At 31.2% G+C, this 19327-nt stretch overlaps 1 protein-coding gene across 2 annotated transcripts in view; it reads left to right on the top strand.

The window, feature by feature from the left end:
- The window catches only part of LOC145313659 (uncharacterized), a 31113-nt gene extending 20778 nt beyond the window's left edge, over positions 1-10335 (top strand). Inside the window, exons 16-20 of one of the 2 annotated variants that reach the window (XR_013877444.1) lie at positions 1138-1208; positions 4644-6981; positions 7299-9158; positions 9419-9701; positions 9827-10335. Coding sequence is in view for 1 of the 2 variants with exons in the window: in XM_080153165.1 (XP_080009291.1) it covers positions 1138-1208; positions 4644-6981; positions 7299-9158; positions 9419-9604 (4455 nt within the window). In the remaining variant the exon portion in view is untranslated. Of the gene's footprint in view, positions 1-1137; positions 1209-4643; positions 6982-7298; positions 9159-9418 lie in introns of both variants that reach the window. The other variant, XM_080153165.1, reaches the window with a different exon arrangement.
- The last annotated feature ends 8992 nt before the right edge of the window (positions 10336-19327 follow it).

Below are 19327 nucleotides of genomic sequence, written 5' to 3'. Positions count from 1 at the left end.
CAAATTTCAAGTTATATTAAATCCTTTGAGGCTAGAAGGTTGGGTAGTTTGGACATTTACTTCTCTTTTTCTTTTTACAAGTTGTTAATAGAAAAAAAAGGATTTAGAATTTTGTAAATCCAAATTATATCTTGCATAAAAACATTCAAAGGTTAATGTCCTACATTTCTAAAATACGAGATCTCTACAATAATCATCCCTTCCTTTTTTATATTTTTTTGAGAAATATTGAAAGTTCAGAGACATATTGACCAACAAAAAAGCTTGTAGAGAATCTTTACGCCTGTAAATCTACAACAAAAACCTCTGTTTGTCCATTAATGATAAGAAAATATTTTTTTATGTAAATATAATAAACTAAACATTTATTATTTTATTGGCTGATGATATGATATATACCTACTATTGATCAATTAATGTAATAATCTTTATGATTATTTGTCTAGCAAAATTATACACGGACAATATTGTCTCCATATATTTTTTCCAATGTTTGAAATCATCTAAGGAATATTATTTATTTTATAATTTAAAGAGTAAACTAGAAATTATGTCTGTCATAGGTCTCTTATTTTGTTCTTGTTACCTAATTTTTTTATGAAAAAAAATCCTCGGTATCACTTAAATGTAGAACCAATAATTTAAAGAATTTTTAATTTAAGATTCTTAGATTTTACTTAGAAACCCACACAAATAAAAAATAGTAATATTGTGTTAGGTATTATTAATGTAAGAACCTTTTAAAGAAATCAAGAATAAAAAATGAATTAGAAAATATTCTTCCTTATATACTTTTCCCTTAACAGTCGGGCCCTTTGCCGCACCTTTATCATTATGTCAGTTATATGTCATACACATACTTATGAAGTCACCGAGTTATGGCCCTCTATCTTTCACACACTGAAGATGAGATAGAACACCCCTCCGACTGTTAAGGGTTGAGTAAAATAATTCATGTTGAGACATTTTCAATCAAAAATTCCAATGGCGTTGCCGAAAATATCATTTTAACCATATAACAATATTTTTAAGTTGGATTTCATGAATAATATCTTTTCTCGCGAAGAGTACTTAGGTACTTTTAAAGCATTTAATATAAAGTTATGATTAATGTTTGAAGATATTTTGTACATTTAGACGAGTATTGGAACTATTGAGGAGGCGGATATAACCAGTCTTTCCAGTTTTCATTGCAAAGAAGATGAAAGGTACTTATAATATTTTTTAGGGTGGGGGGGGGGGGGTTGTATCGATACTGTAATACAACATAGTATATTGTACTTGTACCATGAAATACCGCCATGCTTCGTATTTTAAATTTTATGACCACCAAATAGGAAGTTGCTCAGGCAAATGAGACGGCTGTTTTTGGGATTAGTTTTAATTAAATGGTCTTCCCGAAATTTTTTTCTAATAACAATATATGACTTTTATGTTTCTAAATGTACTTATTAGATTTATGGGTTACGATAGTGAAACACTAAAAAAGTCCTCATTTTTGTAATCTAAAAAGTTTGCTGTAGTTTTCTTCATAATTGTCTTAAAATGGTCTTTAAGCGTTTCTTTTTATTCTGAATGGCTTATTTTTCTTTTTTAAAAATAAATACAATGGCACTTTACGCATTACTAGAATCTTAATTAAAACAAGTATGACAACATCCATAAGCAATGAAGCTTACCAAAAAAATATTGATTCCCTAATGAACAAAGTGATAGAGAAAATAAGAAATAGAAATATATTATATCAAAAACACGATAACTGTATATACAACTTTTGAGGCATAACCGACAGACATGTACATACGGACAAAATAAATTACACATTGGACCAGGGAATCTTCACCAAAAATTTAAATCAGCTGATTTTTTTATGTAAATAGGCGGCTAAAGTTTACTTAAAATTGCATAAGCTTTATGTTTTACATGTTTTTATTTTATTTTATATGCAGTTTGACTAAAGAATAACATTTGATATTATTGTTATAGTGAAACACTAGAATAGGTACACCTATTAAATATTTTAATACATTTTTTTATATTTTAATATCATTACACGATTTTATAATCTACTTATCCTTTGAGTAGTTTTACCTAACTATTAATTTTGAAGTAGCATAGCTACTAAACTAATGGTGTGAAAAATTTCCTTTCCTTCATTCCCCTTTTCATTATTTTACATTATAATACTCCTTCACGGAGTGGGGACAAAACCGCAGCAAACAAAACCGCGACAGGGACAAAACCGCGACATAACAAAACCGCGACAGTGACAAAACCGCGACAGTCAAAAAATAACAGAAATATAACTATGTAGGATTTTTTTGTAGAAATACATGGCCGCAGCGCTCGGTCCCCTGGCCTGCCTAGCCGCGGGCGCTCGGCCTCCTTGCCTATAACCTAACCTAACCTAACTATTGTAAAAGAAAATATTAAAAATTTGAAAAAATCTAAGTTAATGTACATTAAACATTCAAACATATAGGTTAGGTTAGGTTAGGTTATAGGCAAGGGGGCCGAGCGCCCGCGGCTAGGCAGGCCAGGGGGCCGAGCTCTGCGGCCATGACCTTCTAGCATTAAGGTTTTTTTTATTATAGATTTTTTTGCAATGTCGCGGTTTTGTCACTGTCGCGGTTTTGTCCCCACTCCCTCCTTCACTGAAACATATAAACCTGTAAAAAGAAGGGAGAAAAGAAAACTTACACTCAAAGACCTTGATTACTGAGCCACAACTCTGCTTAGCGGACAGCTAACCCTTGTTTCCTCTTTATATTTCTTTCATTTCCTTTCCTTTCGTTATTTCTTAATGTTTGCCTTGTTTTTTTTTTGCTTAAACAGCTTCGCTATTGTTGGTCGTAATAACCCTTGTTTTTAAATACAAGATAATACAATACAAAATTGCATATAATCCGATTTTATTTATTTGGATTTTTTCCTCATACATCTTTGTCTAGACCTTATATAACTAGAATTTGTCAATGTCTCATACACTTTTTTTAAATGTGAAATTTTAAATTCGATTAAAAATATTTTTGTGTTATGATTTTTTTAGTCCATAAAGAACTTTAACTCTATCGTCAAGTTTATTAAGAAAAAATAACAAAATACCTTTTTCTAAATTTTTGTAATAATACTTTAAACTCTAACTTGACTGAAGATTACTGAAAATTATTGGAAAGATAAGGACTTGACCCATGCCCAATATAAATTATTGGATATTCCAATATTGAATACTGATGTGTGTGCGTTTGTGTGTTTTACCAAGTTAAAGAAATTAGAAAATGATTAATTTATTTCTTAAATTATGCTAACTATATGAAGAATAATTTAGATATACAGATAGGTCTTTTTTTCTTAAAGGGTGTTTGCACAAGTAATATCGGTAACTTAAAAAAAAAATAGACACATAAATGGTGCCCATAAAGATTTTAAGTGTTAATACTTTTTATAAAAGACAAAAAATTTAATTTCTTTTTCATTTAAGCTTTTTGAATTTAGTTTTGTTATTTTCTTCAATGACAATGAATGATTTGTAGAGCATTTTATTTAAGCATTTTTTTTCTAATTTAAAAATTCTTTAATCCAAGAGATTGTGAGTGAAGGATCGTGAAATAAATTGTAAATTCAGATCGCACAATGCAATTTTCATTTAGTTGGTAGTCGAGTGGGTGTAACGTATACAAATATCTTCAAATAGGGAATAAATACTCTACCATACATATACCAGAATAACAAAAGACCTACAGTACAATTTTAAAAGTTCTCAATATTAATAAATCAACCGGCTTCATGGCTCGCTTACATTTTTTCAGATAGAAGGTTTAAGTTTTCTCGAAAAATCACTTTTTTAATCCTTGAATTAGGAGACGTTGCATTCTAAAACTATTTAAATAAGTATTAACTGACAACTTACATAAAAACTATTTCTTGCCTCCCAATTTTATCTTATTCCTTTACATAAGGACAAATGTTTTAATTTTTTTTTAATGAATTATGTTTCTAGATCTTTAAACCTTCCTTTGTATGATTACACTATGTTTGTTGATTTCAGTTTAGTCTGGCAAAGTAATAGAAAATTCAAGAGAAAACTTTTAGATAACTTTATTGTATAACTAAACATACAAAATCTTAAAAATTTTAAATAAAATTCTAAATTTAAAATTTGTGTATAGAAATATTTTTCTCCTACTCTAATTATTCCATGCAATAAATGAAATCAGACAAAAGCAATTTCTACAATAAAAATAACCATAATAGTAAAATCAAATGTTAGTCTAAAGTCAAACATGCTCAAATTACAGTTCTTGATAACAAGCTTTACAAACATTTCACTAGCGCACCTTCTCTCTATATTTTCAGGGATCTTAAGTGATAAGATGATGGGCTATAGATTGATGTAAACCCCTAATGATAATATACTAAATTACCCCCTTTTGTGATCAAAATAATTGGAGCACAAATATTTGGATACTCTAGAATTTTAATAACCAATCTGGATTTTAAAGTACTGAAAGTTTTTAAGCCATCTGACATACAGACACTGCCCGACTTCTGAAAATAGAAGAAAAATGTATGAACAATAGAATTTTATGAAGGGTTGTTTTTAATTTCGCTATTTCTCATTCTTATCTTCCCTGTTATTCTAGGAAAGAAAGAGAGGAGCAGCTAATCCTAAACATGGAATCAGAACCGCCACCCTCTGCAGGCAACGGCAGTCCGCCAGCCAGTCCAATATCTTTCCAGCCAGCCGCCCCATCTCGTCTACGCTCTCTAGTAGCAGGTGAAAGAAAACGTTCAGAAAGTCTGCCGCCTACACTAAAACGAAGACCTTTGGTTGTTGAACGTCTTATGTCTGCCCCTTCACCACAAAGCTCTGATAATTCAACGTCGGAAAGTTCTACTTTACTTAAAAATGCAATGTCTAGCAGTAGAAGTGAATTAAAACCCTCATGGAAGAAAGAAAATATGACAACATTAAATACTGTTAGTGGCAATCAAAACAAATCATTTTCAACAAATCCTGCTGCTAATAATATTGACACAAATGAACATGAATTTTTAGTTGATGCTGGAGTTATACTATCCAACAATAACACTGTTAAGAGCTTAGCTTCCAGCCTTCCTAACCTAAGTGTCATAAACAATCCTAATCTAGTGGTTGCTAATTCTAGCACCAAAGCTGCTTCACTTTTGACAGCTTCTGGTAACAGTTCACCTCGAGCTGCTTCGCCTGTTGTTTTGCGGCGCAAAGGTTCCAAAACAAGTACTTCAGATGAAGAGGAAGAAATAACAAACTGTTTAATCAGCAATGAAGAAATGATGCATTATGAAAAGGAATTTGAACGAGCATCAAGTTTGAGCCCCAGCCCTTTTTCTTCTTCCCTAACTTCGGATAATTTGTCTAGTGGCAAATTAAGATCTGGTTTGATCAAAACAAAATTGACTAAAAATCTTGATGAAAATATTCTATCAAGGAGTATGATGACTCCTTCACCAAGTAGTTCTCCTAGAAGTTCGCCAAAATTCTCCTTAAGAAGCTCACTAACAGACCCTTCCCCGCCACCAAGACGTTGGAACGATGGGACAATAGAGCGAATGGCGGAAAAATGGGCGGCTAAACGTGACAGCCTGCGCCGAGAAACTGGTTTTGTACCTGAAAGCCTCCAGGGAGCCCGCAAAGCAGCCATGGAGCAGAAATTGGAAAGTGTGAAGCGTAGTATACCTCGTGGGGCAGGGGTTGGCATAGCTAACACCCCACTTAATAACGGACAAAAACGTCTTAGTTTAAATAATGATTTAGATGATAAACAACTACAATTTAAATCAAGGATTTCGCCTAAACGTAAAAGTCTTGATTTTGAATCAGCTTTTGACAATAGAAGCAGCAGCCCACAATTATCACCAGGGCAGCCACGTTCTCTTCCTACCACTTTTGGACGCAGCAGGTACAGCAACAAAGACGACAATAGTGCCTCATTTTCCCGCCATTTTGGTGACAAATCAGCTGATTCAAACAAAGAAGGCGCCAAAAGGGAAGAAAATATTACTTCACCAACAGAATTGTCAAGCTTACCTCCCCCACCATCTGGATTTTTTAACACAAAACTGCCAAGTCCTGATTTTGACTCGAGTGATTCCGACGACTCACTACCACCATATCCGAACATACCATCATCCAACTCTAATAATGATCTGAAAATAGCAGATCTTGACAATGCTGATACAATCAGCTGTATAAGTGATCTACAAGACATTGATGACCTGTTACCTCCCCCACCTCCAGATATTGACGAGTGCGCGTTTGAACCACTGCATGATCTGACCAAGAATCTCAAACTAATCCGTCCTGCCTCAGCTTTAGATATTTCTTCTAAAGGTGATCATATGACCATAACTAATCCAACTAAAAGTATTGATGATCTAAGTCTAGCAACAGTACAGAAAAATAAGAATTTATTAACAAAGATGCAGCTACCACAGAAAAGCCTTCCTTCCTACTATAAGACTGTTCCTGCCCCACATACCTCAGTAGCAGTTAGTAAAACTTTACCTTCCCCACGACGTAGTATTGCTGGCTCACTAAAATCTCCAGCTGATCTTAAAATACATCATCTTAAAATTTCAGATGAGAAACTAAACACAGATGAAGATCTAAAAGATATCATTAAAAAGGTTGATGAAATTAATAATGATCTGTTTGTTGAACAAAATAACAATGTTATCAGTTCATTATCATCCCCTAAACAATCAACAGAAAGGACCCTAAAAGAAACAACTAATAAAATATCAATTGAATCTAAACTGAACCAAAAATATTACACGCCAACAACTAGCGCTACAACTCTTGAAATTATTGACCAAGTTGCTGAGGGCCCGAGCCAGATTATTATTAAGTCTGCTGATACAGAAGTTGATGATGGTAAGAAACCACAAACTCACTCAAGATTGGGGATCAAGAAAACTGGAACTTATATCTCTTTACAGGTATGAATATTTAACGTTAATTGGAAACATCCAAACAATTGAAAATCTTAAAAAAAACTGACAAAAAAAATTATGGGGTCAAGCTGTATATCGTCAAAAGCAGTAGGATGTATTTGTGTCTTTTTGAAAATTGGCGTATTTTTTTTTTCTTCAAATTTTGGAGGGGAAGGGGCATTAGAAATAGTTTCCAGTCGTTATAAACAGTAGGTAATTAAACTAAAGACATAAAAAGCATGTTTGTCGGTATTAAGGTATAAAAGTTTGAGAATATTTTCCATTTCATCATATATTTATTTTTTCATGCTGTTAAAATTTAGGATCACGACCCTGTATCACATGCAAGAACAATTTCTCCAACACCAACCAGTTCATCATTAAGGACACCAAAGAAGTCTTCAATATCAACCTCTACTTCAACCTTACCAAGATCAAAGTTGTCTACAAGTAGCGGGGCTAATTCCAGTAGATTGTTAGCCAACCATCAACGTCGTTCTTATGGTGGAGGTGTAGTTGAGTCAACAAAATTATCAACTCCAACGTCACAATCAAGTTTAAGATTTTTGTCAGCTCCTTCAACTCCACGGACAAGTACGTCAGATTTAAGAACATTAAGGATGTCTCCTGGTCGTTCACCTGTTGGATCCAGCTCCAATCTTCGCAAGGGTTCGAGCCAAGAACTGCGCAAAGTGACTGGTGCTTTAGGAGCAGAGTTGCGAAAGGGTGCTTCCCAGGAGCTGCGGAAACAGGGTTCCTCTCAAGAGTTGCGAAAACAAGGATCTAGTTCTGAACTACTGCGCAGTCAAGATTCAAACTCTGAGCTTCGCAAACCAGGGCCGTCAATTAACAATTTCAATAAAGAATCTTCCAGCAAACCAAAACTCATAGTAACCTCAGAACCAACACAAAAGAATGCTATTAATATTAATGAAATCACAATTACATCATTTGACAAACATAAATCATTATCCAAACTTTCATATTCATCATCACCTATTCTACCAATGAGATCTGCTTCACAATCCAATGTTGCCTCATCAACTATAACATCACCACTAACTACAACATCAGATACTTTACAATCTTCAATTACTAGTGCAGGAAGATCTAGACTGGCTAAATCTAAAATGAACAGATACAGTCTAGACTTGAGGGATCCTAAAGCAGTTCCATCTACTTTATCACCATCAGTTAGAACAATAGGAGGATCTTTAGATTTTACAAGCAGACATCAGAGCAGCCTTTCATCTTCAACATTATCATCCACAACCTTAGTAGTTGCTTCTGCTTCGAATTTATCTTCCATAGAATCACAATCACATTTGGTTGGAAAGCCAATGTTAAGTCATAGTACACAAAGCACAACCAGTTATCAACTCAGCAATAGTAACAGCAAAAGTAAGATTGGACAAATGGCTGCTGTTGCAAAAACAAATGATGCCAGTGACTCGAAAAATACCAATTCAAGTGCTAGCAAGCAATATGCATATAATGCCATAAGATCTATGTCTAGTGCTGCCATGAATGTTATGAATTCTCCAGTTATTACTAAATCTTCTGCAGTCAAAAGTAATCTAACTGTTGCATCTGTTACCAATACAAATAATGTAAACAGTCAAGGTTCAGAAGGCCATAAAAGTAAAAATAGCCAACTATCTAGCAGTAAGTTAGTCCAGGCCAACACAGCAACATCTTCTCCAAACTTAAGCAAAAATAAATCATCAACCAAGCAGAAGAATGAAGAAGAAGATAAAAGCAGTGGACAACCAACTCAAATAATGAAATCATTTGCGATGCGATTTAGCTCAAAGTTGGTTCCCAATATGAGTATGAAGACAGGAACCTCATCACCGAAAGTTCCGCACAAAGAAAACTTGAAGTCCTCGCCACCTACTCCTGTTCATCTGTCACCTCCAAGTAAAGTAAGAGGAAACAAACTTTTATCTGGTGGAAGTTCTAGTAAACTTTTAACGCCTAATACAGATTCAAGCAAGCTATCAACGCCGACAAGATCAGGAGGCAGCAGTAAGCTGTCAATGATGCCACAAGGAACAGCTGGCAGCAGTAGCAAGAGTAAGCTCACATCAGCTATACCTGGAACAGTTGGTACTAGTAAAGTGTCTTCTGCAGATAATGACAGACATTTAAAAATGCCCTCATCCAGTTCTTCTAAATTGAAGGTAAAAATTTTAATTGAGTTAGTTAGGTGCATACCTACCTACCTAGTTAGTTCAAATCTTTTTAATAATAATCTTTAAAATATTTCTAAAATTTTACGTTAAAACAAGGAAAACAATTTTATTTTAAAATTTGAAGTACTGTATTGAGATAAATATTTTCCCTTTGAAGTATTTGTTTGACAATGTGTAGCTTAATTTTAAATATATTTATGTATTTATATAAATACAAAGTTGAGTATATAATTTTAATCTTTAATCAGGCACCTGGAGCTTCCAACTCTCTACAATATTCTCAAGACCCAGCGAACAATTTGCAATATTCCAACATGGCGGCACCCAAGCCAGCTGTTCAACATGGTGCAAGTGGTCTTGCCAAACCAACTATACCATCAATGCCACGACAATCAAAGCTCAGTAGACCAGGGCTGCCAACTCCGAAATACTAGATTGACTTTCTTTGATAAAGTACCTTTTATAATTTGCCTTTATTTAGCATATTTTGCTTTTGTCATAAAAAGAGACAATAATCGCCCTCTTAAAATAGTCATTAAAAAAACAGTTTTCCCCAAAAAAACTTTTAAAATTATATTGGACAATCAACTTTTTGTAATCTGAGTAAGACTATACCTAAAGAGTGTAAAGCTTTGTTTTTTAAATGCCTATTTAAGTTTTGAAAAATATTACCTATTTGCGCAATTTTTGTTATTTTGAAGTAATAATGGAGAAATAAACCTGTCAATCAAATAGACGGACCGAAAACATTGATTTAATTTTGTCATCTTAAACGCTATGGTGCTTCCCAACTTGTTTTAGAAAACTTTGTATATAATGTTTGAAATGTATTGTAGTCCCTTTACATCATTTAGTTGATATAGTTTAATGCTGTTTTGTTTCATAGATTAAAAATAATAGATTAAGCAAGATCTCTTTATAAAGCATTTTTAGAAAAATCACATTTGTATTTAATTAAAGTTACTTAATAAAATTTTCCCAAAGATTTAGCACAACTTATTGATTTTGTTACCTTTAAAATCAGCTACAAAATTGCCAATTGTGAAATGAGATTACCTAGATATGATATTTAAAAAGCTGCTGTGAATGAAAAAGCCTTTTTTGTATAAATTTGTTTTGCTATGTTGCTTTTTATGTATACTGTTAATAAATTTAATACATGGAATATTTTTTGATACTTTTATTCGTATTAAAGCTACTCTATAATTCGAATTGGCCGCCTGTCTGTAAGAAATTGAGAAAAGGTGAATTTCTTGGCTCCTGTTCTAGATCGACGGATATATCTTTTTATGAAAATTCTTTTCGTCGATAAGAATCCAGGATATAATTATCTTGGTTCGTGGATCAGTCGATCATGCTGCAAAAGACCAATACAAAATATATGTAGGATAAATCCTTAATTTTTTTTGTGATTTCTTACTTATATATTTATTATCTCTTGCTACTAAACATCTGCTCTATAATTGACTTTGTCCGTTTTTACATCCATAATTTTTTAGCTTCGTCCCTTGTGGACGTTGGCATCCTAGTTTTTCTACTGTTTCTTTGGGCAGTGAATGAATTTTATCTCATAGATATAAATTTACATATGAATTTAGATAATTATTCTTAAAAATAGAACGGCTAAATGGTATTATTTAAGTTCAGCAAGATCTCTGAAGGCTTTACGCTCAAATGCGTATTGAAGCAAACTAGAATACTGTTCTTTTTATCATGACGTTAATTTGAAGTATACGGTAAATTACACCCCCCTCATTTTTAACAGCTCATACCAACAACGATATTATTTCGGAAAAAAATCATGAAACCTATTTTCTGTTGTTAGGCAACACTTGGTAGAATTGACCTTTTCATCTGCCCGGCCCCCCTCCCCAAATATTATCTTAGATTTATTTCGCCTGTTGGCTATACCTTATTCCTGCATTTTCAATTATTTATTTCCTTACCAATCCCTCTTTTATTTTGTTACGCTTGAACCTCGTAAAAGTGTCGAACTATGACGACAGAAAAATTAACAATTAACCAATGAGAAGCCAGTATTCACTGTAATTGACCAATGGTAAAATATATAGCGGTCTCTCATTGGTTAATTGTTAATTCTTTCTGACGTCATAGTCAGACACTTTTACGAGGTTCGTTCCGCTTCTATTTGATACTAAAGACTAATTCTATACAAACTTATATCTATTTAAATTGCTGAATATACCTCCATGTTTGTGTTCCTATCTATCTAAATAATTGAGAAATTTTTATCCTAATATCGACTTTTTCATCAGGTGAATAAACTATTTCACAATATCCTTCCAGATAAAATTGACCACAATCAATTTTTAATTTATAGACGAAATTTCATTCTTATTTTAGGTTAGTTATTAAAGATAGTTATGAATGAAGTTGAAAGGAAGAATATAGGGTGGTCTTTCTGTGGTCCATTGGTCTGATCTAGGAATTTCACCTTCTATTTTCTGATAGATATGGAATGTGCACTCACCTTCCCTGGTTCAGCCGCCAATTTCAAGTTATTGAACCTTTCAACAGGAGCGAAGCTTCTCTACATTAGGAATTTTGATAGCTTTACTTTTTTTATTGCCCTTTCTACAATTCAGTAGCACAACTTATTTTTAGTTGCAAAGCTATTCTGAAAGTGACTGTTTGGTCTTTAAACTTTCTCCTCCCATTTTTAGATTCCTTTTCTATTAGTAGATTCTAATTGTAGCACTACTAAAATAATTCATCCCTTCTTTGAATCAGGTATCTATGAGATCAAGTACTATGAAAAACAGATTGTCTTAATATTTAATGTTAGATGCAGCTGTAACCAACAGCTAAATTAATTCGAAAAAAAATATTCTTGGAGGTTCCGTGATTTTGGGGAGCAACACATCGTAGTAAAGTCGACCTTTTTATCTGCCCTCCAAATATTAATTTAGATTTATTTCGTTTGTTGTCTCCACCTTATATATTTGTTAGATATATATACTAGTTGTGTATTTACTCATACTTGTTTTTGACAAGACTATAATACTAATTGGCCAAGATTCCTCAAACTTTGACTACCTCTTACACTTTAAGAGTGGTCTAAAGTCAATTCATAGATTTGTATATCAAAACAATATTCACCTACTCTGGGCTGAAATTGCTTTGTGGTTTTAGACAATTGAGCAACAATAGGACCTAATTTTCTACTGAGCGGTGCACAAACCATCCTATACTTAAAATTTCTTTTGATAGAGTTAAAATCGAGTGTTCAAAATCATATTTTACTAAAAGTCTTAATTACTGATTGATTTTTATAATTTTTTAGCATGGATTATAGAGATTATTAGGCTATTATTTAATTTATCCCACATATCTAGAGTATCAAATATACATTTTAAAATTCTAAACAAGTTACTGTAATATTTTTAAAAACAATTTAACTTCCACCTCAAATGCTTTGAAAATTTAGAACTTATCCTATCGTGCAATTAAAAAATAGTTTTGTCCGGTTTTCTGCTAGAAACGGTAGAGGGGAACAGTGAATTTATATAGAGCGCATAAGTCTATTAACTATTGTTTTAAAATGAAGAAGAAAGGAAAATAATTATCTTATTTCATACTCATATAATGATGTAATAAAAGAAAATGTGGAAAATATGAAATTAGGACACTCGCACAACTTTTCTAAATTCTAAAGAATTGAATTTCATCTCAGTTTTCTTTTGATTTCAGTGTCTTATGCACATCATTCTAAAAAGCGGTGATACTCAAAAACTTTATATTTTGAGTTTATCTTATGAATTTATTCTATTCGTTGCCCTTACCATAAGTGCTAATTTTGAACTGTGGTTTATCGATTTCGTGTCAGTCGTAATCACTTTTTTTTTGGGGGGGGGGGTATTTTCATTTTTGAGGGGGTTGGGGGTGTCCCACCCTCCAAGAAAATAGCTTAAAACCATCACAGGACCAGTAGGTATATTCCCTGAAGAGTAGAGCCCAATCGGTTCAGTGGTTACTGAGATCTTAAGCTTCAGACGGACAGACATCGTTCTACTTTGTATTATAGATTATAAAATATCAATAAGCTTTTACCATTTTTATATAAATTTTATAGTTAAGTTTTGACAGAGTTGCCTTAGTGTAAATCTTAAGATCCAAAAAGGTAAAAATTACATAAAGAACTTGTATAAACAATAAAGAAAATCTTCCTTGTATAAATTTTAATTATTTCAGGACTGATTATATAAAAATATTCCATAATAGATTAATTGGAGAATGAAATTTTTATGGTGTAAAGGTTTATTTACTGTTTTTAATTATATACTTTATGATCACCCAAATTCAAATATTTTACGTTATTTAATATTTTGTTGAAGTCAAACTGCTTGTTATTAAGATTAGCTTACTATTAATGAAAGCTACTCAATAACCCCCTTTTTTAGTTCTTCGTTTAAAGGCTGATTTCACTGCTAATAAAGATTGGCAGGTAATTATTTGCTGTAAATAACATTTATTTTTTTTAGGAAATTTTGATTTTTAAGATTAACTGCTTGTATTTTTATGTGAAGATTCTATATGCTTTTTCTGCAACAACACCTCGGACTTGGACGTCTTTGCTCCCAACTATTACTTAATCTAGTTTTTTAATTATGGTTTACTTTCAGCTGACGTAAAATTATCTTTTTTCAAAGAGTTGATATTTTTTTTTAATTGATTTCATTTTATAATACCTACTCAAAGTGTGAATGTCTTTCATAATATTCTAGTTATTTTGATTATTTAGTGTTGTATAACCCAGACAGTGTTGTGAGGTTGCCAAATAGGATGCAAATTATAAGCAAAATTAACAAAGCAATATAACAGGATAACAGATATTTAAATTGTATGCAATGCTACAAAATTTATTTTAAAAAATAATAAAAATAAAATTTGCCTTAAAGCTTCCTTCATGACTCTAAATCGACCCATTTCTTCTAGATTCTAAATCGCAGTTTCAAACTTATTATATCTTAAAAAGAAATGTCTTACCTTATTAGGAAAAAACAATAAAATAAAACAAACTTTAGAGATATATTGCTAATACTTAAGCAATACAAACAATGCTTATCTTGAAAAAAAAAGTTTTATTTAATTGTACGCTTAATAAGCATTAATGATTATTTTAGCTATCTAATAAAAATGATAATCCGTGATTTTGTAAAAATATTTTATCTAAAGAGAATGACTTAGCTATCTTGATTTTCTACTTAAGATATAATTCCTTTGATGGAATTCAATTAATTGATACATTTAATACTAATGATAACTAACTTACCATGAATGTGAACTCAAATGACCCCATCATTTGTTTAAACAAATCAAAAGCGATTCATGAACTTTTGCAATTTAGACATTTTAGTTAGATTTTACAAGTTTTAATTTAGAATCAATAAGATAGTTAAATAATTACTAACTTATTAGAAACATTAGATAGATGTATAGTATGTGCAATGGTGCATATGCCTATATTCTTAAGGCATAGGTTTTACTGACTATCATTTAATAAAGAAGTTAACTTAACTTCATAATTATGAGTAATTGTATGAATTGATATAATATTTGAATTATGTACAGTACAATGTTATGAACTGTACATAGAAGATAAATGAAATTGCTGGACAATTTCCTTGAACTTTAAGTGGACCACAAGCCGCATCTTTTTACCTATATATGATTAGTTTATAGAACCAAAATGGTTGGAAACGCTTTTTAAAAAAAAGTATTGTGGGGGGGGGGGGGTTATGTTTTGGTCCATCCGACGATTCAAGGTATTTATGAAATAGTTGTAATACCTTCCCCAACATAATATACAAATTAACAAATGAATTCCTAGTTTAATGAACATTGTATAAAGATGTTTTCAACAGTACAAGAGGCTATGAGTTAGGTACATCTTCAAGAATATAAGTGATATCTTTTATTTAAAATAACTTTTCTCAGGGATATTAAGGGAGAAGACAACTGGTGATAAATTAAATATGATGTACAAATTTACATTTTCTGAACATCATGAATATTGAGGAGAAATTTTGGAAACTACTTGTTTGTACAACCAATCAATTTTGGGTACCAGTTTAATTAAAAGTTCAAGGTTCCCTCCCACCCTGCCTGACACACATTTCTTTAATAACATTCAACAAACTTTAATCGGAAGCTAATTGTGAACTACCAACGCCGTACTAATAAAATTTTTACAGATTTATTCTCTTGTTGATTTGTTATTTAAAGATAATGCCATAACTAAAAAAAAACTCTAAACCTACTTTCTTACATTTTACCCCTTTCAAATTATTTCATAGGTGTTCCATAAATGTAGCGAAATAAAAAGGAAAAGTGACAAAATTAATTGGCTTTTTAGCAAATAAAATGATTCTATAAAATCTTGACTCCTGCTGGCAAAATAATTAAAGATTCTGATCAACTTACCAAATACCAAGCAACATTTAAAAATTGAATTTTAATATATTAAATAGATAAACTTTTAGTAATTAAACTGTTAATTATACATGACTCCACAAAAATGTAACTAGATTACAAATATAATTTCCTACTACCACGTAGGTTCTAATTCCTTACAAAACAAACTTTAGTTTATTTACATATATTTTTTATTACAGGTTTTCTAAATATTTTTTTTTCTGTTTTGAATTGTTGATCCTCTGGGATGGATGTGAGATAGTGATGCACTTCTCTGACCCATCCAATTATGGATCACAGTCTCACAAAATGCTTAAACTTCTTGCGGTACTTCTGTCCAAATTAATCATTTTAACTAGGATAATACTATAAAAATTAAAATTGTGCTTTTGTTTGAGTAAATTATTAGACGGAGAGTGAAGGCATTAATATATTGTTGTTCTATAAATTCTTAGATTCTTACCGAAATTTCTTGTTCTTCAAATTTTCTAATCTTTTCTACATTTTGTTTGAACAAAACAAACAAAAATCGCCGTACTTTTACTATTTAAAATTTCTAAAAAAATACTTTTATTTTATCTTTTATTTTTGTTTCATCGGCGCCTGTAAAGGGCAATCTTAACATAAAATTACTTAAAACTTTCATTTTGTACTCAAATAGATTAAAATCGCCGTAGATTCTAACGTAACGTTTTCGTCTTTTTAATTAATATTTGTACTTTTAAAAGATACATATTAAGGAATTTTTAGGCATTTTCTTTGTTTACTTTTAGAACCTGTAATTTGCTACATTTCATGGTAAGTATATTTTATCATTTGTATTATAAAACTCGTCGTATTGAAAGCATCTGTTCTACAATTTAGTAGTAAATTCATTTTATAAGTTAAATTTGTTAATAGTTAAAATCTTCAGTTATTAAGTTAAAATTGTTAAAAGTTAAATAGTTTAGTATGTTTTATTGTTTTTATAGTGTTTAAGTTTAAATTTGAATCCTTTTTTGTTGTTCAATTATTTTCTGTTTTAAAACCTTTTCATAATAAGTCTCCCTTTATTTTATAAGGCATTAATTTGAATATATTAGGTTGGGAAGGGGGTCATATTATATATCTTATTATAGGAAATCTGTACTTCAGAATAAGGATAGAATGTTTGGAAGGGTCCCCACCATTGGGCCAGTACTTACTACCAATCTTTCATTACACCTGGAAGGACACATTATAGGGTGAGTTTTTAAAATCATTGTAGTAATTTAAAGGTTATATTGTGTATCAGGATTAGATAATTAAAATCCAAGTTTTACTCTTATTGCCAAGTTACCACTACTGTGAAATTAAAAGTTTAGTCAGCTTATGTGTACATTTATCCATAAAAGTGAATGAATAGTGTTTTTCTATAAAATCTAATATCTAAATTGTGTTTATAATTTGTTGTTTATAAGAGAATAAGGATAAAATTGTCTTAGTATCTTCTATATATCATATCTATTTTATTTACCTAATCCAGGTCTTCTGCCAAGATGAAGTAATGTAAATATTTATTTTATTGGAAGCTTTTAATTTTTACTCTTAACTTTTTTACATTTATCCTCTTTCTTTGTCAAACTTAGGTATATATTATTAAACACAATCAATTAATCTAGTCTATAAGTGCTACTCTATAGCTAAATACTCTATTGCTCTATTACTGATATATTTCAAAACAAAGTCTAAGTCTAAATATTTTCAGGAAAACAGATACAATTACAGTTATACTTAGTGTTAAACCTACCTAATTAAATAATTTGTCTAATACCTAGTAATTTTATAAATTGTTTGAATATTTTTTGTGCCATTATTTTGTCTTAATAAAATAGTTAATTTTAAAAGTCTTTATTGATAAAGTTTTATTTATATGTTTGGTTTTGTAAGGTATCAATTGATTTGAAATGGTGCATATAAAATTCACAAAACAATTGTATTCAGAAATTTATTGCCATATACACTTTAAAATTTAGGTTTGTAAAAGAACGTATAATGCTTGTTTTTTTGCCATGTAGCAGAATGAATAAAACAGAAAGGGCACATTTGGTCAGGGGTAAATAGGATTTTACTACAATTTATTTATCGAATAAGTTCGAAGATATGTAATAAACCATGCATACAATAGATGATCCCATTTTGTATGATTTTAAGACTTTAACATAAAGAAACAAATTTATGATAAATATTGAACCACAAAAAAAATCTGAATAAAGGCCGAATTAAAATTTATGATAGAAATTTTTAAAAATTATTGTTTAATGTCCAGTTTTTGAGTTTAACCATCAAATGATATCTTTCCCATCTTTTTAATCCAACTCTTCTTTTCAACAGAAAGAAAAAAGAAGTGAGAGTTAGAAAGAAAGAGGGAAAGAGAGGAAGAGAAAGAGAAAGTGGATTGATCCTGTGAACTGAGGTAAACAAAAGGTTCGCAAATATCCAAACAATCATCACATTTCTTTTTACTTATTTTCTCTATACCCTAAGTCTTTATATTGGTTTCGTGGTTGTGGTTTTATGGTATTTTTATGATTTATTAACCCACCCCCTTCGAATAGAGAGCCCCTAGATGCTAGGAGCGAAGCTGCCATTGTTTTAAAAAGATGCATTGAATAGGAATTTAATAAAAGACTCTCAAGTCAATTTTCATTTTTTTTTAAATTTAATTTTAATGATGATTCCTGAAATAATCAGATTTGATTTCGAAGGCGTCACAAATCTACAATTGTTATCAGAAATTCCCACCGCCAAATCAAATGTCGATTTTTTGGACAATACATTTTTATGTTTTATCCTTTTATTCTGATTTTTGGACTAATGATTCATATGATAACAAAGTAAAATTAATTAACAAATTTACATGCAATTTTATGGATGTTTTCATATTTTCTAATGTACAAAAATATGAATGCTACATTTGAAATGAAAATTACCTACAAACATTAAAAGAAGCAAATTATAAAGAAATTATAAGTAGATAAATGTATGAAAGGATGGTAGTATATAAAATTATGTTAAGATGTATTGCAGAGAAGCAGACAATACATTAATCTTATATACAAACATATATCAAGGTCAATTATTTACATAGGTAGAACAGCAATCACATTAAATCAATATTTTTGATGAAATAGATAAATAGATAGCAATGAAAAGTAAAAACAAATTGACGGAATAAGTAAATTCCATTAGTAATTGCACAATATTTTGATTACAACATTGTACATTTTAAAGCATCTGTTCTGTTAGCTTGTGTATTCACGTATCAGGGGCGTCCAAGCTTTTTTTTTGGGGGGGGAGTAAAAATTTTTTAAGGGGGGGTAATTTTTTTTTTTTTGGGGGGGGGGGTAAAATGGAGCGCAAAGCGCGCCGCAATTTTTTTTACCCCGGGGTTAAAATTTGCTTGGGGGGGGGGGTAATTAACCCCCCTGAAATCTGTTGGCAGGGGTAAATGGTTGGGGGTGCCTACGGCACTCCAGGGTAGGGATAAATTTTAAATTGGGGGGTAAAATGAAAATAAATTTGAGGGGGGGGGGGTAATCATCCCATTACCCCCCCCCCCCCCTTGGACGTCTATGTCACGTATATTAGCATATATGTAAAGGTCTTTGAATTACTATTAAGTACTGTATATTGTCGGACATATAAAAATACCCAAGTTATAGATTAGCCCTGTTTCTAATAAACAATCCTGTTGGTTTATG

Source organism: Acartia tonsa, chromosome 3, assembly GCF_053477335.1.
Source record: "Acartia tonsa isolate MP-2025a chromosome 3, ASM5347733v1, whole genome shotgun sequence".
NCBI lineage: Eukaryota > Metazoa > Arthropoda > Copepoda > Calanoida > Acartiidae > Acartia > Acartia tonsa.
This window is presented reverse-complemented; position numbering and strand designations above follow the sequence as displayed.